Source organism: Callithrix jacchus, chromosome 8 (genome assembly GCF_049354715.1).
Source record: "Callithrix jacchus isolate 240 chromosome 8, calJac240_pri, whole genome shotgun sequence".
Classification (NCBI taxonomy): Eukaryota; Metazoa; Chordata; class Mammalia; order Primates; family Cebidae; genus Callithrix; species Callithrix jacchus.
Genome location: NC_133509.1, coordinates 124,955,111 through 124,981,754, shown reverse-complemented (window position 1 = coordinate 124,981,754; position 26,644 = coordinate 124,955,111). Strand labels below are relative to the sequence as shown.

The 26,644-nt window shown below is 45.2% G+C and overlaps 1 protein-coding gene across 1 annotated transcript in view; it reads right to left on the bottom strand.

Moving 5' to 3' along the window:
* KCNK13 (potassium two pore domain channel subfamily K member 13) overlaps window positions 1–24,363 on the bottom strand; it is a 114,805-nt gene extending 90,442 nt beyond the window's left edge. Inside the window, exons 1-2 of the mRNA XM_003734054.6 lie at window positions 24,227–24,363; window positions 22,679–23,781 (exon numbers count right to left, since the gene is read on the bottom strand). Of these exons, the coding sequence (XP_003734102.2) occupies window positions 22,679–23,045 (367 nt within the window). The 5' untranslated portion in view covers window positions 23,046–23,781; window positions 24,227–24,363. The remainder of the gene's footprint in view (window positions 1–22,678; window positions 23,782–24,226) is intronic.
* Window positions 24,364–26,644: the final 2,281 nt, after the last annotated feature.

Here is a 26,644-nt window from a genome sequence, read left to right as displayed (position 1 = left end):
GAAACTCCTAAGCATTGACTGAAAATTATTAGAATTAATACATTAGTGTAGCAAGGCCACAGGATACAAGACCAACATGCAAAAATTAATTCCATTTCTACACACTTGCAATAAACAATTCAAAATAAAATTAAGAAAACCATTTTATTTGCAATAGCACTAAAATAATGAATTACTTAGGAAATTTTTTTAAAAGTCCAAAACTTATGCTCCAAAAAACTATAAAACATTGTTTAGAGAAGTTAAAGAATCAAAAGAAATGGAAAGACATCCCATGTTCATAGACTGGAACACTTAATATTGTTAAGATGGCAAAATTCCCCAAATTGATTCAATGCAAGTCTTCTTTGTAGTAATTGATAAACTGATGTTAAAAGTCACATAAAGTTCCAGGGACTCAAAATAGCCAAAACAATCTTGAGGGAAAACAACAACAACATTGAAGGACTCACACTTCGTGATTTCAAAATTTACTACAAAGCCACAGTAATCAAGGTACTGGAATAAGGATAGACAGGTCAATGGAGTAGAATTGAGAGTCCAGAAATCAATTTCATGTTTATGGCTAATTGACTTTTGTCAAGTGTGCTAAAGAATAGTCTTTTCGACAAATGATCCTGGAACAATTGGATATTCACATGCAAAAAAAAGTTGGATCCTCTCTTAGTCCATTCTGTGGTGTTATAACAAGATACTACAGAATGGGTAATTCGCAAAGAACAAAAATTTATTCCTTAGAATTTTGAGGCTTGGAAGTCTAAGATCAAGACACTGACAGCTTGAAAAGGCCTTCTTGCTTCTGTGACATGAGAGAATACATCACATCGTGGAAGGGCAAGGAGAGAGAGAAGGAGACAAAACGTGCCCTATAACACAATTAATCCCATCCATGTGGACAGAGCCCTCATCACCTAATCACCTTTTTTTTTTTTTGAGACAGAGTTTCGCTCTTGTTACCCAGGCTGGAGTGCAATGGCGCTATCTCGGCTCACCGCAACCTCCGCCTCCTGGGTTCAAGCAATTCTCCTGCCTCAGCCTACTGAGTAGCTGGGACTACAGGCACGCGCCACCATGTCCAGCTAATTTTTGTATTTTTAGTAGAGATGGGGTTTCACCATGTTGGCCAGGATGGTCTTGATCTCTCGACCTGGTGATCCACCCACCTCAGCCTCCCAAAGTGCTGGGATTATAGGCATGAGTCACCGTGCCTGGCCCACCTAATCACCTCTTAAAGATGCCACTTCTTTATATTGTTACAACCGCAATTAAATTTCCATGTGAGTTTTGGAAGAAACAAACACTGAAACCACAGCAGACCCATATTTCACACCATGTACAAACATTAACTCAAAATGGATCAATAACCTGAATGTAAGAGCAAAACCATAAAACTCTTAGAAGAAAACACAAGTATAAATCTTCATGATCTTGGATTAGGTAATGGTTTCTTATAATATGACACTAAAAGCATAAGCAGCAAAAGAGAAAATAGAACTTTATCCAATAAATTGGACTTCATCAACATTTAAAACTTTGGTCCTTCAGCAAATATCGAAAAGACAACCCCCAGGAGGGGGGAAATATTGGCAAGTCATATATCTATCAATGGACCTGAATCTAGAATATATAAAGCACTTTCATAACTCAGTAATAAAAGGACAAATAACCCAATTAAAAGATGGGCAAAGAATCTGAACAGACCTTTCTTTTAAGATAGTATACAAATGGCCAGTAAACACACAAAAAGATATCATATCATTGTCTCAATATCATTTGTCATTAGAGAAATGCAAAATGAAAGCCACAATATGATACTTTTCACATCCAAAGAGAGATAGTTAAAGTGTTGGAGAGGGTGTGGAGAAATTGGAACCCTTGTACACTGTTAATGGGAACATAAAATGTTATAGCCATTTTGGAAGTTAATACATGCTACAACATGGCTCATTCGAAAACATACTAAGTGAAAAAAGTCACAAAAGACCACATGTTGTATGATTCCATTGATATGAAATGTCCAGAAAAGGCAGATCTATAGAAACAGAAAGTAGATTAATGGATGCCTAAGGCTGCTGGGGATAGAGAGTGTCTTAGCTCATTTTGTGTTGCTATAACACAATACCTGAGACCAGGTAATTAATAACGAAAAGAGGGGGCCAGGCATGATGGCTCATGCCTATAATCCCAGCGCTTTGGGAGGCCGACACAGGCAGATCGTCTAAGGTCAGGAGTTTGAGACCAGCCTGGCCAACATGACAAAACTCTCTCTCTCCAAAAAGAAAAAAAAAAAAAATTAGCTGGGCACGGTGGCACATGTCTATAGTGCTAGCTTTTGGGAAGGCTGAGGCAGGAAAATCACTTAAACTCAGAAAGCAGAGGTTGCAGTGAGCTGAGATCATGCCACTGCACTCCAGCCCGGGCAACAAAGCAAGACTCCGTCTCGAAAAAGAAAACGGGTTTCACAGGCTGGAAAGTTCAAGATTGAGCAACTGAATCTAGTGGCTTCTGGTGAGAGCTTCACGTTGCATCAAAATATGGTGGAGAAATGGAAAGGGAACCAGGAAAATATGAGAGGCAATCTCCCTTTACAACAATCCACTCTCACTGGGAGGAATCCATTCCCAAGAGAACTAACCCAGTCTAGAGAGAAAGACATTAATCCATCTTAATGACCTGATCATCCCTTCAAGGCGCGCCCCCTCCTCCGCCCCAACACTGCCGCACTGGGACCAAGCTCAACAGGTGTTATAGTGGGGAGAAACCATATTAAACCATAAGGGGGCAAACGCTAAAGGGTATGAGGTTTTTTCTCTTGGAACTTGAAATGTCCTAAAATTGATGATGGTGATGGCTGCAAAACTCTCTAAATATACCAAAAAACAACACTGAATTGTACACCTTAAATAGATGAATTTTATAGTATGTGAATTATACATTGATAAAGCTGTTAAAAAAGACCCATCAGGCGGGGCGTGGTGGCGCACACCTGTAATCCCAGCACTTTGGGAGGCCGAGGCGGGCGGATCACGGGGTCAGGAGTTCAAGACCAGTCTGGCCAACATGGTGAAACCCCGTCTTCACTAAAAATACCAAAAAATTGGCTGGGCATGGTGGTGCGTGCCTGTAATCCCAGCTACTCCGGAGGCTGAGACAGGAGAATTGCTTGAACCGAGACCGAGTGGCGGAGGTAGCAGTGAGCTGAGATCGCGCCACTGCACTCCAGCTTGGGCTACAGAGTGAGACTTCGTCTCAAAAAAAAAAAAAACCATCAGTAGGTATAAATAATAAATTTGTAAAAAAAAAATACATGAAGAAGCACATGTATGTGTGAAGGAACTCATGTGTGCATGCTTGGACTTATGTGTTTGTAGATGAAAAAACAATTCTGGAAGGATCCACAGCCAACTCTTGGAGTTGGTTATTTCTAGAGAGGATGGGGGAGCAAAGGGAGACTGGTTTTTTACTTTCAATACTTTGAAATGATTTGAAAATGCATTCAAATGCCTACATATTAAGGATTTTTTTAATGGAAAACTTATTTTTAAAAAGAAAAACCCACTTTGCAGTTAATAATTCAAATTAGAGTTTGGGGAGAGAGGATCACACACTCAAAATCTTGTGTTTCAAAATTTTGCCTAGAACTTCTCAACTAATGAAAATCACTCATTTTCACTTTCTGAAACCTGGACTTGGCTTATTCCTCTCTTTGGTCTTTAAGCCTGAAAGGTTTACTGGAAAAAAGAGAACCAAAAAGACTCTTTCTTCTGGCAGATTCTCGTCCTTGTGTTCCCTTTAGGGCAGTCATTCTCCCCCAGGGGGCATGTGGAGAGAGTTTTGGTTGTCACAAGTAGGGGCACACTACAACACTGTCAGGGATGGTGCTAAACACCCTGCCCCACCACTGCCCCACCACAGAGGATGCTCTGGTCCAAAATGCCAGTTGTGTTGAAGTGGAAAACCTAGCTCCGGGGGTCACAGATGGTTTTAAAGGAAATGAACATGGGTGGGTTAGTTACTCAGGATTTCTCTTAGCCCTAGGGAATCCAAAACAGGTGATCCCAGGCAGTTTGGGTGAGGAGTATCCTAACAGGAAACCCTGGGGCTGAGGATACAAAGAAAGAAAAAACAATGCTGCGTTTTATTACTGTTGCTGTTGTTAAAAGGATGATGGCTGCAGACATCAAGTCTGAAAACCTGTTATTCCTGATCCCACCCTCCTAACATATTACCAATCAAAACATGTTTTTGACATCTGGAATCTCCAGTCCTAACGTCTCTCCTGAGCTTCAGACTCTTTTTTCCCCAGTGGTTTGTTTGTTTGTTTGAAATGGAGTCTCACTCTGTCTCCCAGGCTAGAGGGCAATGGTGCAATCTCAGCTCACTGCAACCTCCATCTCCAGGGTTCAAGCAATTCTACTCACTCAAGTAGCTGGGATGACAGGCACCCGCCACCATGCCAGTCTGATTTTTTTTTTTTTGTATTTTAATAGAAATGGGTTTTCACCATTTTGGCCAGGCTGGTCTTGAACTCCTGACCTCAGGTGATCCTCCCTCCTCAGCTTCCCGAATTGCTGGGATTACAGGTGTGAGCCACCACACCTGGCCTCCAGTTGTTTATGGAATGTCTCCATTCCAAGGTCCCAAAGGCTCCTTAAATTCAGTACCTTCAAAACTCAACTCGGGATCCCTCCAGCCGTGCTCACTTTGGTATCCCATTTTGACGACAGGAGCATTGTCCAGCAAGTGACCCTCACTAGTGTGTGTCGAGGAACAACCCTTCCTCCTCTCTCTCATCTATGAAGAGTCTTCTGCTTTGAGACCTGTTTCCTTCTCTACCTTCCGTTGTGTTCCTCCCAACACACCTGCTCCCTGCTCACACCAGAGGTGGATGTTGACCTTGATCTCACTCGTTAAGAGTTTGTCATGGAAACGTGACCTGAAGAGATCCAAGATGGCTGATCACTAGCAGCTGGGGATTGTAGCTCCCAGTGAAAGCACAGAGAATGAGAGGAGGCCACAATTTCAGATGAATTTTTGTTGCTCACGTACTAGCAGATTCCCAGCGGAGGAGCCCCACGGGTCGCCAGCACGACTCTTGTGGCCAGCGCGGTGGTTCTTTGTGCAGAGTAAATGGGACTGTGTCCCCTTTTGGCTGACGTTTGGAGCTCCGGGAAGGCAGAGTCGCCTACTCAGCCGATTGAAGGACGGACTCAAGAAGGAAGCCAGACCGGAGATTCCAGCAGAAAAGCACCATGAATCTTAACGACGCTGTTTTAGCTGGTGCAGTGGGTTGCTCAGATTCCAGTGCTGGGAATCAACAAATTGGACGTCCACTCAGAAACCTAATTAGAAAGTTGGTAATTACAAAGACGACAGATGGATAAATTTATAACAAAGGGAAGAAACCAGCCTAAAAAGGCTGAGAATACTCAAAATCAGAATGTCTCTCCCTCTACAGGGGATCACAGTTCCTCATCAGCAACGGAACATGGCCTGATGGAGAATGAGTGCATTCCATTATCAGAAGTAGGCTTCAGAAGGTGGATGATAAGAAACTTCTGGGAGTTAAAAGAACTTGTTTTAACCCAATGCAAAGAAAAAGGGTTTGACAAAATGCTAACGAGAATAGGCAATATAGAGAGGAATATAAGTGAATTAATGGAGTTGAAAAACACAACACGAGAATGTTGCGAAGTATGCACAAGTTTTAACAGTCGAATTGATCAAGCAGAAGAAAGGGTATCAGAGGTAGAAGACCAACTTAATGAAATAAAACGAGAAGAGAAGATTAGAGAGAAAAGGTTAAAGGGAATGAGCAAAGTCTCCAAGAAATATGGGACTATGTGAAAAGACCTAATCTGTGTTTAATAGGTGTACCTGAATGCGATGAAGAGAATGAATCCAAGCTGGAAAATACTCTTCAGCATATTATTCAGGAAAACTTTCCCACCCTAGCAAGGCAGGACAATATTCAATTCCAGGAAATACAGAGAATACCACAAAGATATTCCTCAAGAAGAGCAACCCCAAGGCACACAATCAACATATTCACCAGGGTTGAAATGAAGGAGAAAATACTAAGGGCAGCCAGAGAGAAAGGTCAGGTTACCCACAAAGGGAAGCCTATCAGACTCACAGCAGATCTCTCAGCAGAAACCTTACAAGCCAGAAGAGATTGGGGGCCAATATTCAATATCCTTAAAGAAAAGAACTTTCAACCCCGAATTTCATATCCAGCCAAACTAAGCTTCACAACTTAAGGAAAAATAAAATCGTTTATGAACAAGCAAGTACTCAGAGATTTCATCATCACCAGGCCTGCTTTACAAGAGCCTCTGAAAGAAGCATTACACATAGAAAGGAACAACCAGTATTAGCCTTTCCAAAAATATACCAAAAAGTAAAGAGCATCAACATAATGAAGAATTTACATCAACTAATGGGCAAAACAGCCAGCTAACATCAAACAGCAGTAATAAACTCACATATATTATTATTAATCCTAAATTTAAATCGACTAAATCCCCCAATGAAAAGATACAGCCAAAACCCATCAGTATGCTGCATCCAGACCCATCTCACATACAGGATACACAAAGACTCAAAACAAAGGGATGGAGGAAGATTTACCAACCAAATGGAGAGCAAAAATAAATAAATAAATAAATAAATAAAAGGCAGGAGTTGCAATTCTTGCTGCTGATAAAATAGATTTTAAAGCAACAAAGATCAACAGAGGCAAAGAAGGTCATTACATAATAGTAAAAGGATCAATGCAATAAGAAGAGCTAATGATCCTAAATATATATGCACCCAGTACGGTAACACCCAGATACATAGGGCCAGGCACGGTGGCTCACGCCTGTAATCCCAGCACTTTGGGAGGCTGAGGCAGGTGGATTACGAGGTCAAGAGATCGAGACCATCATGGTCAACATGGTGAAACCCCGTCTCTACTAAAAATACAAAACAAAATTAGCTGGGCATGGTGGCGCGTGCCTGTAATCCCAGCTACTCAGGAGGCTGAGGCAGGAGAATTGCCTGAACCCAGGAGGCGGAGGCTACAGTGAGCAGAGATTGCACCATTGCACTCCAGCCTGGGTAACAAGAGCGAAACTCCATCTCAAAAATAAATAAATAAATAAAGAGACTTAGACTTGAGCACAATAATAGTGGGAGACTTCAACATCAATATTATATAGATCAACGAGACAAAAAATTAACAAGGATATCCAGGACTTGAACTCAGATCTGGAACAAGTAAACTTAATAAACATTTATAGAACTCTCCACTTTAAATACACAAAATATACACTCTTATCAGTACCACATCACACCTACTCACAGGTTTAAATGAAATATTGGTTGGCTACTTGTTATTTTCTTCCCTCATTTTTTCCTGTCTCCATTATTAAGCACAATTATTGGCATAAAAGAGGTTTTCAATACCCATTTTTAGACTGCATTCTAGCCTGGGCAATAAAGCAACACTGCCATTCTCTCTCCCTCTTCCTCTTCCTCTCTCTTCCTCTCCTTCATTCTTTTTTTTTCTTTTTCTTTAAAAAAAATAATGTCTTACTCCACCTATTAAGACAGCATAATTACCTAGTTTTCAGTTTAATATAATATCCATGGATATTATAGTAATGGATATATATCCATCACTCTATTCAACTCATGAGTAAAAACAAAACACAGAAATTAGGTGCCTGGTAGTAAAAGTCTCCAAAAGGAAGAAAAAAATAGAAACGACTCTCGGTTGACAGTCATTTATTCACCTTAAAAAAAAAAAAAAAAGAAAGAAAGGAAACGTGACCTACGCAGAGCTCTTCTCAGGGGCTTCAGGAGCCAGGATCTTTATCTTTCTGAGTTCCCGGGGACCGTTTTCTGACATATTATTGGCTGGAATAAAGACTTCATTTCTTAGCCATTCTTGTAGCCATGTGACAAAGTTCTGATCAATGAAATATAAGGGGAAGTAACTGGAATTTCTGAGAAGTCCCTTACACACTGTACCCCATCCAGATTCCTCTAAGCCCCTCGAGCCTTGTGAGTCCAGCTCCCAGCTGTTGCAGGTTCTGCTGCTAATGGCTTGCACCTGGGACTGCACACAGCCAAAACCTGGTGGTGTAGGACCATCTACCCCACCAACCACAGCCAGTGGTTGGCTGGTGTGGGAGTATAAAAACCTAGTTCTGGGGCCAGGCGTGGTGGCTCATGCGCTTTGTGAAGCTGAGGAGGGCAGATCATGAGGTCAGGTGTTCAAGACCAGCTGGCCAGCACGGTGAAACCCCATCTCTACTAAAAATACAAAAATTAGCCAGGTGTGGTGTTGGGCGCCTGTAATCCCGGAGGCTGAGGAAGGAAAATCGCTTGAACCAGGGAGGCATAGGTTAGAGTGAGCCGAGACCAAGGCATTGCACTCCAGCCTGGGCGACAGAGTAAGACTCCATCTCAAAAATAAATAAACAAATAAACCCAGTTTCTTTGCCTCAAGGAGGGCCAACTTCTAAGGTGTAATTTATGCTCCATAAAATAACCGCGTGTTTGGCTTTTCCCGTTTCTCATCAAACTCCTCACATTCGTACTAGATTTTTCTGGGAGCACTTCCTTGATAAAGCATTTCCTACCAAATCCTTAGCCCAGAGTCTCTTTTCTTAGAGAAACTGACCAAAGACAGTGCCTCAAAAGGAAAGGGGCATCCCCTCCCTCTCCCTTTCCTCCATCCTACTACCTAGCATGTGGATGTGACGGCCAGCACACCAGCAGCCACACTGAACCTGAGAACTAGGGCTATACCAGCGAGCTGAAGAGGCCTGGCTCCCAGCTGACTCTGTGCAGCCCCCACAGCAACTCTGAACTGCCTAAAGGCAGCACGTGCAGGGCAGACCTCTTCTATAAGATAGAGAAAAACCTTGTGTGCTTTCCCTACTTTTCTGGGCTTTGTAACATTGAAGGCCAACAAAATTCCCAAGCAACAAGCTTCCTACACAGCTGTGAGGACTTGGGAAAGTTACCAACTCTTTTTGGCCTTGCTTTCTGTAACTCAGAGGACTGTTGAGAGAACGAGCAGGTCATCATCTCTTCCCAAACAGCGCCCCCCGCCGCCATTTCCTCCAGGAAAAATTTTCTTACTTAATTGAAAAAGGAGTGATTGTTACTTTATTGGCTTTGGGAGCTCAGTCATCCATCCGCCTGTGAAATCGACTCAGCCTTTGCTGAGTACTTAGCACAACTACATGCCTGTGTGTTCAGAACATGCCTTTTATACTTTTCTTTTTCTTTTCTTTTCTTTCGAGATGAACTCTTGCTCTGTCACCCAGGCTAGAGCGCAGTGGCATGACCTTGGTTCACTGAAACCTCCGCCTCCTGTGTTTAAGCGATTCTCCTGCCTCAGCCTCCCGAGTATCTGGGATTACAGGTGCGCACCACCATGCCCAGCTAATTTCTGTATTTTTAGTGGGGATGGGGTTTTGCCATGCTGGCCAGGCTGGTCTCGAACTCCTGATCTTAGGTGACCCACCTATCTAGGCCTCCTAAATGCTGGGATTACAGGCTTGAGCCACTGTGCCCCGCTCTTTTATACATTTTTTTTATACAGCTGCTGTTACTGGGCCACAGTCTGTTAAAGAAACTCAGTCCTCTCAAAATATGGTAGGTTGAGAAAAAGTATAGCATGTCTCTATTCCAAATATCAAATATATAACATCTGGAGCCAAAAGGATCAGCAGCTATAAGGAATAAGACAAGCCTTACTGAGGGAAACTATGAATGGAGCCTAAGTTCAATTTTTAGATTTTGAGCCCTAAAGAAAGGTTTCATGATTCTGTTGGGAATGGGAGTGGCTTATACTAAACAGGCAGAGAATGAAAAGGGGAGGAACCCCACAAGTGGGCAAGATTTAACGAAGAAAATCCATGTTCAGAGAGAAGAGAGAGAGAACAATAAGGAACTATCAGGAGCTACCACATGATAATAAAGAGGATGGCAGCAGGAGAAGAGCAAGAGGAGCTCCAGGCCAGTGCCTGACACACAGCAGGCTGCTGAAATAACATCTGCTAAAAGCACTGTCAGCGGACGGCCATCAGACAAGGGAGAAAAGAGTCAGTGAGCTGGGAGATACGTGGAGAATCAAACCCACAGTATCAAAGCAAGCAAGTAGATGAAAACAAAGCCCAAGTACCTAGCAGACTTTAAACAACATCAATACCCAGCTTGAGAACAGTAAGTGGGACAAGATAAAAATGCAACGATTCTCTGAACTATCATTAAGGAAGTATTTGAAGAAAAATTTCCAGGATTGGCTGGGCATGGTGGCTCACACCTGTAATCCCAGCACTTTGGGAGACCGAAGCAGGCAGATCACCTGAGGCCAGGAGTTCGAGATCAGCCTGGCCAACATGGTGAAACCCTGTCTCTACTAAAAATACAAAAAATTAGCCAGGTGCAGTGGTGGGTGCCTGTAATCCCAGCTACTCAGGAAACTGAGGCAGGAGAATTGCTTGAACTCAGGAGGTGGAGGCTGCAGTGAGCCAAGATGGCGCCACTGCACTTCAGCCTGGGCAACAAGAGAGAAACTTCGTCTTTAAAAAAAAAAAAAAACACCAATTCCCAGGATTGGAAAACAATTGATCAAGACATTAACTACTAACAGAGTACTTTCCAAAACAATTCCAGAAAGATTCTCAGACAAGATTTTCTTTCTCCAGGAGGTACACTGTTAGTTGCCTACACAATATTGACTTCCCTTCTGCCTCAATAAAGAAATCCTAGCTGTATTTGAGATAGCAATGAGCTCACATGCAGATAGGGGGTTGGGGGACAATCTGACATGGTTTGCACCGATGAGTTGAGGGAATTTTCCCAGAAAGCTCTTTTCAGCTGGCACATACCTTTTGCCTCTTTCCTTCCCTTTACCTGTCTTGATAGTGATTACAATTTCTGTTTTATGAGCAAAAGAGAGACAGAGCTACCATCTAAGCCTGGCAGAACAGGAAGACGAAGGTTCTGGGACTCTGGTGGCCTTGTGGGACTATTTTATCAGCCCTGGACCACAGACCTCTGTATTTCTTAGTATGAGAAGCTGTATGAGAAAAATAAATTTCTATGTGTTTAAATCATTGGTATTGGGGTTTCCTCTTTCATGCAGCCCCATACAACCTGCAGTCCATATGCCTGTCATTTGGAAGAAGAAGCACTACTACAGGCAACAAAAAGGAACAGTGCTACCTTGAGACCTAAGTACCAATAAAAATGGCTGCCGAGTTAGAGTAAGAAAAGCACCAGACAGAAAGCACAGAAGAAACAGGTAACAAATGTGGTTATTTCCTCTTTCCTCCAACTCCACAAGTGTTAAATGGGGCACCATTTTCAGACCACATAGGAAAAGTCATTCTCTCAAGGGTTAATTATTTGCCCTTTACTTTTTGTCTGAAGGCACAAGCAAAGCTTGAGAATATCCAATGAGGTTTAAGAGAATGCTCAACCAAAGCCTAAAGGTCCAGAGGCATGAGAAGAATGAAACTAGAAAGAAAGATGTGGAGATCAAAAAAGAGAAGTCTAGGTTGGGTGTGGTGGCTCATGCTTGTGGTCCCAGCACTTTGGGAGGCTAAGGCGGGTAGATCACCTAACATCAGGAGTTCAAGACCAGCCTGGTCAACATGGGGAAACTCTGTCTCTACTAAAAAAATAAAAATAAATACAAAAATTAGCCAGGCATGGTGGTACCCACCTGTAATCCCAGCTACTCGGGAGGCTGAAGCAGGAGAATCACTTCTGGGAGGCAGAGGTTGCAGTGAGCAGAGATTGTGCCACTGCACTCCAGCCTGGGTGACACAGCAAGAATTCGTCTCAAAAAAATAATAATAATAAAAATAAAGTCCATAAACCACTAGAGAGGTTAAAGAGGCAATGGGCTCTCAGTTAAAAGATGTGATGATACAAGGTAGATTCCAAGATGTAAAAATGTAATTTAAAAAAGCATTTCCAGAGAACAAGATACAGCAAGGACTTGGGAGGCAAGAAGTTTAGAGGAAATGGGTGAACCCCAAGCTGAAAGTTTCAGTATCACGAAGAAACAGAGGCCTCAATTTTGTTTATAAACATAAAAAATAATGTTAGAAATGATGTTTATCCTCAGATAGTTTAGATATGAATTCATTCTGATCACATTTTAAATGACAAAAAGAACATATAAGCCATCATAATGAAAATAGAGAATTGAAGTACAGGATGAAGGAGGAAAATACCAATGAAACCTAACCTTAAGTGCATTAGTAGGCTGGGCGCGGTGGCTCACGCCTGTAATCCCAGCACTTTGGGAGGCCGAAGTGGGCAGATCACGAAGTCAAGAGATTGAGACCATCCTGGCCAACATGGTGAAACCCGTCTCTACTAACAATACAAAAATTAGCCGGGCATGGTGGCACATGCCTGTGGTCCCAGCTACTCGGGAGGCTGAGGTGGAAGAATCGCTTGAACCCAGGAGGCAGAGATTGCAGTGAGCTGAGACTGTGCCACTGCACTCCAGCCTGGCAACAGAGCAAGACTCTATCTCAAAAAAAAAGAAAAAAAAAATAAGTGCATTAGATTTCCCCACAAAGATAAATAAAGGCCGGGCACCATGGCTTACTCCTGTAATCACAGCACTTTGGGAGGCCCAGGCAGGCAGATAACCAGAGGTCAGGAGTTCAAAACCAGCCTGGTCAACATGGGGAAACCCTGTCTCTACTAAAAACACAAAATTGGCCAGGCCTGGTGGCGCATGCCTGTAATCTTAGCTACTCAGGAGGCTGAGGCAAGAGAATCGCTTGAACGCAGGAAGTGGAGGTTGCGTTGAGCTGTATCACGCCATTGCACTCCAGCCTGGGCAACAAGAGTGAAACTCCATCTCAAAAAAGAAAAAAGAGAAAATAAAATTTAAAAATATAAAATAAACAATAAAAATATAAAAATGTGTTAAGTGGTTAATTTAAAATAAAAATGACTCAAGATGACAACTAAAGAGATGTTCTAAAAGTCAGCAAGTATCTGCTAATGTGATGCAGCACGTTAATCACTCTGGGATTTGAAACAGGCATTAGTATAGAAAGCATTCAGAGGGAAAGGCACTACTATTATAATAAAATAGTAACAAAAGTTATGAAAGTGATAAAAGCGATAGCACTGAATTGATATGCCCAAAACATACAATGAAATGTTATTTTAGGTGTGTTTTCTGTTTGGAGTGTGGCTGTGGATAATGTTTCCTTTAGGTCTAAAATTCAGAAACACAAGAGAAAAACAAGCTGAAATATAATGCAGACCCCAGGATATATAGAAACAACAAATAAATAGAGAATTCTGCAAAATGCATATTCTCAAATCACTATGTGATAATTTTAGAAATAAGTCAAAGCATCATTGTATAGTCAACCTCACAAAACCTTTTTAAAAGCAATCATTTAAAATAACATTTGTGATGAGTTAAAGAGCTAAACAGAGAATGGATACAAGAATCTTTATTTCAACCATGGAGGGGACCTGAATTTATAAAAAGCTATAGAAAAAACACTGCCAGTCAAAATGAGTGTATTTGGCTCTATAAAAATCTCTACATTTCAAAAAATTTAAGCCAATAAAAAAATGGCTAAACAGGATAAATATTTTAGACATCTATTTATATCAAATTCTTCTGCTCTGAAATAATCAATCAAATGTGTGTGTGTGGGTGTGTGTTCATGTATATAAACAATAGAGATAAAAACTTGAGCCCAGGCATGGTGGCTCACGCCTGTAATCTCAGCACTTTGGGGGGCTGAAGTAGGTGGATCACCTGAGGTCAGGAGTTCAAGACCAGCCTGGCCAATATAGTGAAACCCTGTCTCTACTAAAAATACAAATATTAGCCAGGCATGGTGGCATGCACCTGTAGTCCCAGCTACTTGGGAGGCTGAGGCAGAAGAATAACTTGAACCCAGGAGGCAGAGGTTGCAGTAAGCCAAGATCGTGCCACTGAATTCCAGCCTGGGCGACAGAGCCAGGCTTCATCTCAAAAAAACAAACAAACTTGAGGGGTCCTCTTGACCCTTGAGGCAGCCCTTAAAATACCACGAACCTCATGGGCTCCTTGGGGCGCAGTTTGAAAACCACAGCCCTGGTTGATCTGCATGGCCAATTCCTTGAGATCTTCATCAGCTGCTTAAAAGGAGGGAAGACCCAAGACACAGAGAACCTTGGTGCCAACATGCCAAGTACTAACAGGCAAAGTTAGGAGGTGACTTCCGGGATCAAATATGACTGAATTAGAGGTGAAAGTCCTGGGGGCAGGCCCCTTCATCATGGTGATGGCAGAGAGGTTGCAGCTTTGAGAGGACTCCCGGGCGGTGGGCAGCACACTACCCAAACCTTGCACCCATGGTGGCGCAGACATCATCAACCTCCTCTGCAATTCTGCTAACCAGATCATTTCTGTCTTCTTAGACTATCCCAGGTCACCTAAAGGCCACCACACTGTAAAAGGGGTCATGATTGGCTGGGCGTGGTGGCTCACACCTGTAATCCCAGCACTTTAGGAGGCCAAGGAGAGCGGATCACAAGGTCAGGAGTTCAAGACCAGACTGGCCAACATGGTGAAACCATGTCTCTACTAAAAAATACAAAAATTAGCTGGGCATCGTAGCTTGTGCCTGTAATCCCAGCTACTTGGGAAGCTGAGGTAGGAGAATTGCTTAAACCGGGACCCAGGAGGCGGAGGTTGCAGTGAGCTGAGATTGTGCCACTGCACTCCAGACTGGACTACAGAGCAAGACCCCATCTCACAAAAAAGAGGGGGTCATGATCTCTTTAACTGGCAATTCTTTCCACAACAAGGACCCCAACAGAAGAAAAGGCAAAGAAGTGGTGGTTCAAAGTGTAAAGTCTGAAGGGAGATGCCACACTGCTTCCAGCTAGTAGCTTCACACGGAGCACAGAAGCTCTCAGTGCCTTGGGATCCTTGTCTGCAACACGAGAATATTAATAGTACTGACCTTATGGGGTTGTTGTTAAAACTAAATGTACACAGAGATGTGCCCTATGTGTAACCATGGTGAAATCCAAAATTTCATGCTTTTATTATAATCAACAGTAAAAAAAATCACATATAACCCCCAAGTCCAACTATTTGAGGACAGTTAAACCATTCCACATTCATATAAACACGTGGAATTCTTGAGAAAGTATATAGGAAACAATGTGAAAAAGCTAATGGTACATACTCATGGATTTCGATACCTATGTAGTCGCAGAAATTGGAAGAGTTTAAGAGAATGTAACTGCCTGTAGTTCCTTTTAGAAATAAGCATGCAAGGTTCACCCTCGGTGAACAAGCATCCTTTAAGTGAACTATAAAAAGCAAGCTCTGCTACTACTGCTCAAGAAGAGCGAAGCGCTCAGGGAAGGACAGGGTCCATCTCCCTCCCAAAGAAAAGAAGCCCAGAGCTCACCATCATCAAAGCTTCAGCCGGGGGAACTCAACCCATCAGACCCGTCTGGCCAGAGCAATGCTGTTTCAACGTTAGAATCCGAATGCCTGTGTTGGGGCTGCTCTCTCCAGGGCACAAGGCCCTGCTGCTCCCTATTGTCCTACACCCCAAGTTACACTCATTTACATTCACAGTCTGACCCTTGAGTTTACGGGTTATAGTGTTTCCCTTTCAAGGAGAGGGGATCAGTTAAGAGACAGAGGAGAGCTGATTAGAGAATGGGAAAAACAAACCCTGAGTACCTAATTAGGCTTACATGGATGACTCTCTGGCCAAGGGAAGACACAGTAGGGAAGACCTGTGCTGAAGGTCCCGGTAAAATGTCTGGCAATTCACATCGCTGACCGGAAAGAGGCAGAAGGCTGGAGGATGAAGGGAGGGTCATGTTGTGACAGAGATGCCTTCTGATGAGGGGATTTTCTCCAATGTCCTTGGCAGGACAGCGTACTTCTGGGTCTGAACACGAAAATGTCCTCCTCTAATGGCTGAGATGTTTCCCAGGTGTATAGTCATTAATGTATGAGTGATCATCATCTTTCCCCACTCTTCTCTCCTTGCTTCTAAGGGGAAAAGATCATTGCTTTGCTGGGTCAACTACCAGGACTGTCCTTTCCTGTGGGGAACCCAGGAAACAGGCTGAGAGAAAACTAAATGATGCTGCAGAAGTGAAGTCAATCCTGATCATAAGGAGCAGAGAGAGGTGTGGGGAGAAGGGACCAGGAGGAACAGGAAGACAGAGGGCTGATGGTTGGGAGAAACGTGGGGAGGAGTTTAGGGATAAGAGTTTCCAGAACTCCTTTGAGATATGAGAGACTGGGAGAATCCCATGCGGGCCTTGTCGAGTGCAGCCATGCAGAGCCAATCATGGGCCACACCCAGGGCCAGAACAGGGCACCTGCATAATTATTTCTGTTTACTAAAAATGAATAAAAACTGCTGTTGAGAATCTAGTCACATAGGAGGCAGGCTGAGCCTCTCTGTCTGAGCATCTCAGGTCCTCGCAAGCCAGATCCCCTTCTCAGCCTGAGCCCGACACATCCCTGCATCTGGATGGTATGCAACGAACCTGCCCTCAGTGCACTTGACTTCCAGCTGGTGAGGAAGTCATAAGACAACAGGCGAGCTCACCTCTGTGCCATACCTGCCTGGCCACCGGTTTGCCCTCTAGACTCTGGATTCCTCAGACTTTAACGTGCCCAGGGCTTACCTGGGTGTTTTGTTAAAGTGTAGACTTGGATTCTGTTGGTCTGGGGTTGACCTGAGACTGCATTTCTTTTTTGTCTGAGTCAGGGTCTTGTCCTGTTGCCCAGGCTGGGGTGCAGTGGCACAATTGTGGCTCACTGCAGCCTCCACCTCAACCTCCTGGACTCAACAGGTCCTCCCACCTCAGCCCCACAAGTAGCTGAGACTACAGGCCTATACTGCCACACCTGGCTAATTTTTTCTATTTCTTTGTAGAGACGAGGTATGGAGTACTTTAAATTTATTCCTGTTTCATGTCTGATCGCCAGCCTTTTTCAGAATCAACATTTCCGAATTGTGCTGTAATACTCTGTCCTGAGGTTTTCTTTACTGCAGTCAAATATACTTAACATATATATCATTTTAACCATTTAAAAGCATACAATTCAATAGCATGAAATATATTTGCAATGTCATGGAACAATCACCACTATCTATACCTAAAATGTTTTCAGCATCCCAAACTGAAAGTACCCATTAATCAATGACTCCCGCTGATGGCCTTGCCTCAGCCCCTAGTAACCTCTATTTTAATTGGTTTCTATGAATCTGCCTATTCTAGGTACCTCATGTAAGTGGAATCACACGATAGTGGTCCTTCTGTGTCTGGCTTATTTTACTAAGCATAATTATTTTCAAGGTCCATCTATTTGCAGCATATATCAAAATTTCATTCCTTTTTTTGGCTGAATCACATTCCATTATATGTAGCCCACATTTGGTTTACTCATTCATCCACTGATGGACACATGGGCTGTGTGGATATTGCAAATAATGCTGTTATCAACGCTGGTGTACAAATATCCGTTTGAATCCCTATTTCTGAATTTTTTTTTGATATATACCTAGAAATAGAATTGCTGGGTCATAAAGTAGTTCTATGTTTAACCTTTAGAGAAACTGGCAAACTGGTTTCCACTCTAAGCTTTGACTTTTAAGTCAAATTATCTCAATTAGATAATAGCTACATGAAATCATCAATTGCATTTTCCAGAAAAATATTGTTTGTGAATATCATCTGTTGTCCTATACAATGTCTCCTATATATAATCTTAAGGAGAAAATACTTTTGAGAATTAGGTACTGGGGCCAGGCATGGTGGCTCATGCCTGTAATCCCAGCACTTTGGGAGGCGGAGGCAGGTGGAACACTTGAGGCCAGGATTTCAAGCCCAGCCTGGCCAACATGGTGAAGTCGTTTCTCTACTAAAAATACAAAAATTAGCTGGGTGTGGTGGCTTGTACCTTGTGAGGCTGAGGCAGGAGAATTGCTTCAACCGGGAAGCATGGATGTTGCAGTGAGCCAAGTTCGTGCCATTGCACTGCAGCCTGGGCAACAGAGTGAGATTCCCTCAAAAAAAAAAAAAAAAAAAGTGGCTCACACCTGTAATCCCAGCACTTTGGAAGGCTGAGACGAGAGGATCACTTGAGGTCAAGAGTTTGAGACCAGCCTGACCAACATGCCAAAACTCTGTCTCTACTAAAACAGAAAACAAAAAATAAAAATTAACTGGGCATGGTGGCACACACCTGCAATCCTAGCTATCTGGAAGGCTGAAGCAGGAGAATCACTTGAACCCAGGAGGCAGGGGTTGCAGTGAGCCAAGATTGTGCCACTGCACTTCAGCTGGGTGACAGAGCAAGACTCTGTCTCAAAAAAAAAGGAGAATTAGGTACTGGGAAAGGTTTATGTTTCCTCCTTTCTGATACTAAGAATTCTAGTACAGGTCATGACTCTGCCATGAAGCATGAAACCAAATCTGAAGCTTGAACAGTCATTGCTGGTTCTCTCCCTTCTATGGGATTCCCCATCATTCCTTGGGATCGTTTTTATCATTTCCTGGCACACTGGCCTGATTTCCAACAGCTGAGCCTATATCTTTCCCTGAGGGCTACCCTTGGGCTGCCCACGGAAGAAAATAAGGAGAGAGTACCTGGGAATTACATTCCTGTGTGCCTTCCTCATCCTCCCCAGACAGCTTTTTAACCAATTCCTGACAGGTGTGGATGTGTAAATATCCCAGCTTTCCTGCATGGGATATCTGGGTCAGGAGCTTTGCATTCATTGCTTCCAAGCTTCCCCTTGGGATTAGGTACTAGTTGCCTACGATGGTGCCTGCCTTAATAGCATACCCTTGATTAGCTTATTTTCCTTCCCTGATTCAAGTCCTCTTGCACCTACTGGTATCCCTTGCTTCTCCCAATAAACTGCTTGCACTCAAATTCTTGGCTCAAGGTCCACTTCTAAGGGAACCCAAACTAAGACAAAGTTCCTCTCTAGCAACTTCTAGCTCCACTTGCTTTCCATATTTCTGTTCTTGTTTTCCCTGGTTTTGAAGTTTTATTTATATTTTATAATTATTTTACTGTAAGGTTACAATAAAAATGCAAGATATAAGTGGTTTATAGAATACAATTATATATATATATATATATATATATATATATATTTTTTTTTTTTTTTTTTTTTTTTGAGACGGAGTTTCGCTCTTGTTACCCAGGCTGGAGTGCAATGACGTGATCTCGGCTCACCGCAACCTCCGCCTCCTGGGTTCAGGCAATTCTCCTGCCTCAGCCTCCTGAGTAGCTGGCATTACAGGCACACGCCACCATGCCCAGCTAATTTTTTGTATTTTTAGTAGAGACGGGGTTTCGCCATGTTGACCAGGATGGTCTCGAGCTCTTGACCTCATGATCCACCTGCCTCAGCCTCCCAAAGTGCTGGGATTACAGGCTTGAGCCACCGCGCCCGGCCTCTCTATATATTTTTTGAGACGAAGTCTTGCTCTGTTGCCCAGGCTGGAGTGCAGTGGTACTATCTCAGCTCACTGCAATCTCCACCTCCTGAGTTCAAGCGATTCTCCTGCCTCAGCCTCCCAAATAGCTGGGATTACAGGCATGAGCCACCACACCTGGCTAATTTTGTATTTTTAGTAGAGACGGGATTTCTCCAAGTTGGTCAGGCTAATCTTGAACTCTCCACCTCAGGTGATCTGCCTGCCTGGGCCTCCCAAAGTGCTGGGATTACAGGCATGAGCCACCGCACCTGGCTATAATTCTAATTTTTAAAAACACATATGTATACATGTATATGCAGAGGGAAAAGAAGACTAGAAGAAAATGGACCAAAACATCAACAATGGTTAATTTGGATGATATTACTGCATATAACTTGATTTTTTTCTTCTTTATACTTTATTTTACAAAAAACCTGAAGCTTTAGTTTTTTCATCTGTAACGGGGGATTATTATGCCTACCTCATGGAGTTGTGCTGGCTGAAATGAAGTGTAAACGTAACAGCAATGAGCTGCATTGCATATTCACACAATAATCACACAGTATGTGCCTAATATGGGCCTGATAAGGGTAGCCAGTGCCATTATTACAACAATTAATCAAACAATTCAAAAGGAAATGTTATAAATGAGAAACGAAAATCAGCCCGCACGTAATGTTTTTTACCTTTTAACAGGCACGCACTTACATGAGCTCATTGTCCCTCACAAGAACGCTCTAACAAGGGCAGGCTTAGGTAGAGGGAGGGAGCAGAAGGGCAGGACCAATATTTACCAAATAGCTGATATGCCAGATACCAAGGTGGGCACTCTGTAGATAGCTCAGATGAGAAAAGTATGGGTCTCAGAATAGTTAAGAGGCTTGCCCAGGATACAGCGGCAGGACCAAAAGCTCCTACTCCAGACTCCACTCCACTAGGCCACACGTTATATTCATACCCCCAAAGCCTATGTTCCTATATGGCCAACTACCTATGCCACTCTCAGTTCCTGCTACATGATATGGGCATTACATGCTCCTTCCTGCCTCTGTGCCCACTGGGAGCACCAAGAGATGGTTTTTGATGGTGGCAAGGATGACTCAGCCCTCAAAGCTCCCATCGAAACCATCCCAAGTAACCATTCAATCGAAAACAATCCTGTACTTGCTATGCAAACACAGTAGATTCAAGGTCACTTCCAAAGTGACACCTCCTAATCAGTTTGTTCACCCCAAGTCTTGCCTATGTGGAGATTCTGGAACTGTCTTCTGCAACGTGGGAGGTGATGTGATGAGGGGCTTGTGGAACATGGCTAAGAGTCCAGCAGAGAATGTGGGCTCTGGGGAGAATGTGGGTTTTATTCCTCCTTCACCAATCTTGGGCCCATTCTGGTCTGCTGTGAGAGATTTCCTGCCTGATACCCAGTTACAGTGGTGCCATCATGGCCTGCTGATGGGTAGTGCAATCTGGGATGGGATGGGATCGGGGCTGGGAGCCAGGCACTTCAGATACAGCCTTTGTGTCCCTAATCATGCTGGTCCTCTGCCTCATCTCCTATGCACCAGCCAAAGCCCTGCATTCCTGGACTAGCCATGGGAAGTGTTTCTTTTCTTTTCTTTTCTTTTTTTTTTTTTTTTTTGAGATGGAGTTTCGCTGTTGTTATCCAGACTGGAGTGAAATGGCATAATCTCGGCTCACCACAACCTCCGCCTTCTGGGTTCAAGCAATTCTTCTGTCTCAGCCTCCCAAGTAGCTGGGACTACAGGCGCGCACCACCATGCCCAGCTAACTTTTGTATTTTTAGTAGAGATGGGGTTTCACCTTGTTGACCAGCATGGTCTCGATCTCTTGACCTCGAGATCCACCCACCTCGGCCTCCCAAAGTGCTGGCATTATAGGCATGAGCCACCGCCCCGGCCGGGAAGTGTTTCTTGACACCAATCTCTTCCTTTGTGCTGCTTCTCCCGGCAGAATGCCTATGTAGCACAGCCATGTGTGGGAGCCTCAACTTGTCACCCCACCTCACCAGGGAGCTCTTCTAGAGTGCACAGGGGCCGCAACTACAGAACGCTCTGCACGTGCACCACCCTGGGCTGTTTGTAACTGCGAGCCTTTTGTGCAGTTTGGATGCCACTTCCTCTCTGTGAGGCTTTTCCAAGCTCCCTCCCCTGCTCCAGCTCTCTTTTTCCCTTCCCTCAAAATTTATTTCTACAGCATCTTCCCCAGCCCCCATGAATCACTTGATGATTCTTCAGGGATGAACGATTTTTAGGGATGTGGTGCAAAGACCCCCCCCCCCCATCATTTTCCTTCTGCTGGGAAATAAACACAACTGATTGTAGCTATGCTACATCTTTGCTAAAAAATTTTCAACGGCTCCCAGGTGCCTTTAGATAAGTTCCAGCTGTTTAGTCTGTCAGTGAAGGTCCTCCCCCTCCATCCCATTAACCAGCAAACCTTCCTAGTCTTCCTTCCACCACTCCAGCCAGCTCAGGGGGCCCGAGTGCGATTCTCTCCTACTCCAGAACTCAACGCGCTTCCAGTTCTCAAACCCAAGTTATGCCTAACACCAATTACTTCAGCCCAAAGGTCACTTCCCTGGTTGTTCCTGGTGGGAAATTTTCCATCCTTCGAACTCTCATTGACACTTTTGCTTGCTCACTTCCAATCTGTTCTTGATTTTTTCTCACTAAGTGTGAAGTCAAGGGCAGAATCTTTTCAATTCTGCACTTCCCCTCCGACTGACTCAGTAATGTTCAGTTTCCTGTCCCTATCATCTGTAAAAGCTTTCCTCCCCATGAACTCTAGCCCGTCTCCTACATTAGACTGAAAATCTCCCAGAGCAGAGCGTCTCCAATTTAAGGATAATTCCAATCCTTTGGGGGCTTTGTTAACATGCAGATTCTGACTCAGCAGGTCTGGAGAGGGGACTGAGACTGCATTTCTAACAAGCTGCCGGGTGACGCTGACGCTGCCTGAGCGTGGACCACATTTGAGCAGCGGGGAGGCAATACCACCAGTTGATCAGGCGACAGCGCACGTCGGTGGAGTCGGGCTGGGCGCCCAGATGGATGAAAGGCTGAGAGGGTCGGTCCTGCCCCCCAGAGGAAGTGTAGGCCGCCCGGGGGTTGTGAGCGAGTCCGGCCAGGACACTTACCTATGGTGGACACGACGGTGCCCACGAAGTAGAAGGCGCCTGCGAAGTCCCAGCGCGGGCGGGCGTTATCCACGCGGATGCCGGCCCGAGTGGCCTCCTCGTAGTGGCGGAGGAAGCCGCGCAGCTCGTCGCGGCTCAGGTTGTGGCAGCGGCTGAAGTTGGCCAGGCGCTCCTCCCAGCGTTGCTTGGCCTGGCGCTCGTGCGCCAGCTCCAGCGCAGAGAAGACTGCGGCGCCGCCCAGCAGGTAGAGCACGATGAGCGCGGCCAGCAGCAGGAAACGAGCGTTGTCCTCGTTCAGGTGGCCTGAGCCCCAGCTGAAACTCCGGCTGGCCATGGTCGGGTCCCGAGGGGCAGCACCCAGCCCCATGCCCCCGGGAAATAAGGGCTTGGCGCTCAGCCGGCTCCTGGGAGCCCCACCGCCGGCTTGCCCATAACCGCCAGGCGCTCCCGCAGGCCGCGAGGCTCCGAAGGCCGCGAGGCACCCCTGGCCGCCGCCTAGGTCGCTTCTGAGGCTCCAGCTCCCCACGTCCGCCCTGACTTGTAGTTTCAAATCCGCTTTGTTGCCGCCGTTCCCCGCCACTCCCCACGCTCTCCTCGGAGTTCTCCTTAACGCTGAAGGTCCCGGGAAGCGGCAGCAGAGTCCACGCCTGCTTGGCGCTGGGATGCGGGCGCCGTTTCCACCCGGGCTTCCAGTCCGGCTCAGATAGGGGAGGGGGCGTGGCGCGTCTTCGGGGCAAGCTCGAGCGAACTCGAGTTGCCCCGAAGAGAAGGTCGAGGGGGTCCGGAAGTCGGCCGGTAAGCGGAGCCCCGGGGTATTGATTCCCTTGGCTGTCGTTTCTCAGGCCGCCGACGGCTAGGACGCGGGTGTCAGTCGGTTGGCCTTGTAGGTGCCTCCCCAGGTAGATCCACGGTGGTGCGTCCTAGTTGTGGTCGTGGTGTCGCGCTGAGCCTGTGGCTTCCCGAGTCACCAAATCTGCTGCCAGGGCTTAGGGGTGGAGCGGGTCCAGGGCAGGCGCACGGAGAGAGGGGCTGTACCGAGCTGCGTCCTAGGGCTCCGACCTCCCCGCCGGGCCCCAACGCTGCGCATCCATTGGGCGGACGGGCTGGAGAGGGGAGACCAGAAAGGGAGGTTGGAACAGGGAGCGAAGGAAGTTAGGGGCATCTCTCCCTGGCAGCCTCCTTCGCCTTGCCCATGCTAGAGCGCCCTCGGTCTCTGGGTCCTGCGCAGGGGCGTCCTCTGCAGCTATTAGTAGGCTCCGCCCGACCAAGCGCGCACAGCGGGCCAGCCCCGCTTCAGGAGAGGAAGCCAAAGACTCGGGGCTGCAAGGGCCCCGAGGCCAGGAGACCTTGACCTTGGAGAGTTCCATCTCTTCCACCCAGGCTTGGCTGCCTAGTGCCTTCTAGAGTTTTGCTCGGACGCGGGCTCCGCGAAGGCATCCCCCACCTCATGCAGACCAGCAGCAAGGCTCTCCAGCAAACCGCCGGCCCCCCTCCCCGAGACCCCGCCTTGTAGGGGACGCTGGCGCCGCTGCCGCTGTCAGATCTCACCTTCCGAGAAGCGCCCTCTCCGCGCCGCTCCGTCGGGACTGTTCCCGGCTCTCCTTGCAGCCGCGGCCCTGCCCTGCCGGCCGGCGTGGGGAGCACAGGTCCGCGCTGCGCTCTGCCTTAGGCGGGCGCGCTCCGACGCTGCAACAGGTGGAGCTGTGGGGCTGCCAGCTGCGGCGACTCCACCCCGTCGCCCGCCTCCTTGCATGCGGGACCGCCTCTAGCGCTGGTCTCCGCCGGCACAGGCCCAGCGCTCACCGCTCGGAGGGCCAACCCCGGGGCTGTGGTGCTCCCATCAGGGCGCGCAGATCAGGGGAGTGGATACAGAATCGGCTGGTGGGACGCTCAGCCGGTCCGCGTGGGCCCTCCGGGACCGGGAGAGGGCGCTCTGCCCCCTCCAGACACATCTTGCCCCCGCCCGCGCGCACAGCCCCGCTCGGCCCTCCGGAATCACCCGCCCCGGCGTGTGGGAGCGAATCTGCTCCCACGGAGGAATGGATACGGGGGCATCTTCCCACCTTCCGAGAGAGCAGTCCTAGGCTCAGAGCACCACACACCACCCTTACCCACCAGGAGCAGAGACAGAAGGGCTCAAAGCCCGGTTCAGTAAAACCGTATGATTTCGAATAAAGAAACACAGCTCCAGCGAGTCCATTTTCACGGACTGGTGCTGTTAGTGGTCCTCTCGGCTCTGTTACTCACTCCCCGAAGCCCCTCTTTCATCGAGCCTTCTGAGGGGCAAGAACTTTACGGGCATCTCGAGAATAGGTGCAGGTGTATACACCCAGGGTGAGCACTGCAATTACCTTTTAAATCCATTTTATTATGAAAAAACTTCAAACATTCTAAACAGTTGAAAGAACTTTACAGTGAACACTCATATACCCACCACCTAGATTTTACAATTAACATGCTACCTACTTGATTTATTAAGTATCTACCTGTCCCTCTGTCCATCCATCAACTCATCTTGTTTCAAAGTAAGTTGCAGAGCTCGGTATTCTTCCGCCCTCATCCCCAGTGCTTCTGCCTGCATATTACTACGTAGGCTTCAATATTTACTTACAGATTTCTTTTTCTTTTTGGATAGAATTTACATACAATGAAATGCACAAATCTTAAGTATATCATGAGGTGAGTTCTGACGAATGCGTACACCGCTGCAAATCACCTATCCAACCTGTCAACCAAACATCACCAACAGGTCAGAGTTCCTGAGTCCCTTCCCAGTAACTTCCCACCCACATTCCTCCAGGGGAAACCACTGTTCAGAATTCTTCTACCATCAGTTACTCTCGCTTTTATAGAACTTTTTTGTTCTAAATCTCCATCTAAATGGAATCATGCAAGTATGTATTTTTTTGTGGAAAACATTATGTTTTTGAGATTTACCCATGTTCATATGTCTTAGTAATTCGTTCCTCTTTATTGCTAGTTTTTCAGTTTGGATATACCATCGTTTATTCATTCTCCTCCTATTGATAGAAAGAAGGACTGTTAGAAAATTTTGGTTATCATAAGTAAAACGGTTAGGAACATTCTTATACAACTATGTAGACATGTTTTCATATTTCTTGCATAAAAATCTAGGAGTGTAATTGCTGGGTCATAGGGTAGGTATACATTTTATTTTATGAGAAACTGCCTGACATTTTCCCAAAATAGCTGTACTGGCAGTGTACATTAGTTCCAGATGCTCCATTTCTGTGTCAACATTTGGCAGTATCAGTCATTTTAATTTTAAAAATCCTGGTGAATGTAGCAATATCTCACTGTGGTTTTAATTTGCATTTCTCTGATGTCTAATGTGCTTGCTGGCCACTTGTATACCTTCCTTTGTAAATTTTCTATTGAAATATTTTGCCCACTTAAAAAATTATTTATCTGTTACTGAGTTATAGAGATCCTTTATATATGCAGAATACCAGTCCTTTCTCACATACATATCTTGCAAATATTTCCACCTCTGACCTGCCTATTTATTTTCTTAAATATATTTTCTGTATGTTTGGTGCCCTTTGAGAAATCATTACCTCCTTCAAGGTTGCATAGGTTTTCTGTCTCCCCTCACTGCTCATCCCCAGAAGTTTTGTGGTTTCAGTTTTTATGTTTGGGTCTATGATCCATTTGTTTCCCTACAGCATGAGGGAAGAGTTAAAGGTCATTTTGTCCAGGTGGATTTCCAGTTATTCCAATGCTATTTGTTGAAAAGATAAATATGCCTGTGTTTCAGGAATTTATTTTATAATTTGTCCACCCTTATGCTAATACCACAGGATTTACATTACTTATATATAGCTTTATAGTAGGTCTTTAGTAGGACTATAATTGAGTCTTCTAACTTTGCTCTTCTTTTTCAAGATTTCTTTGGATGTTATAAAACATTTACACTTCCACTAAAAAAATCATAGAATCTGCTTA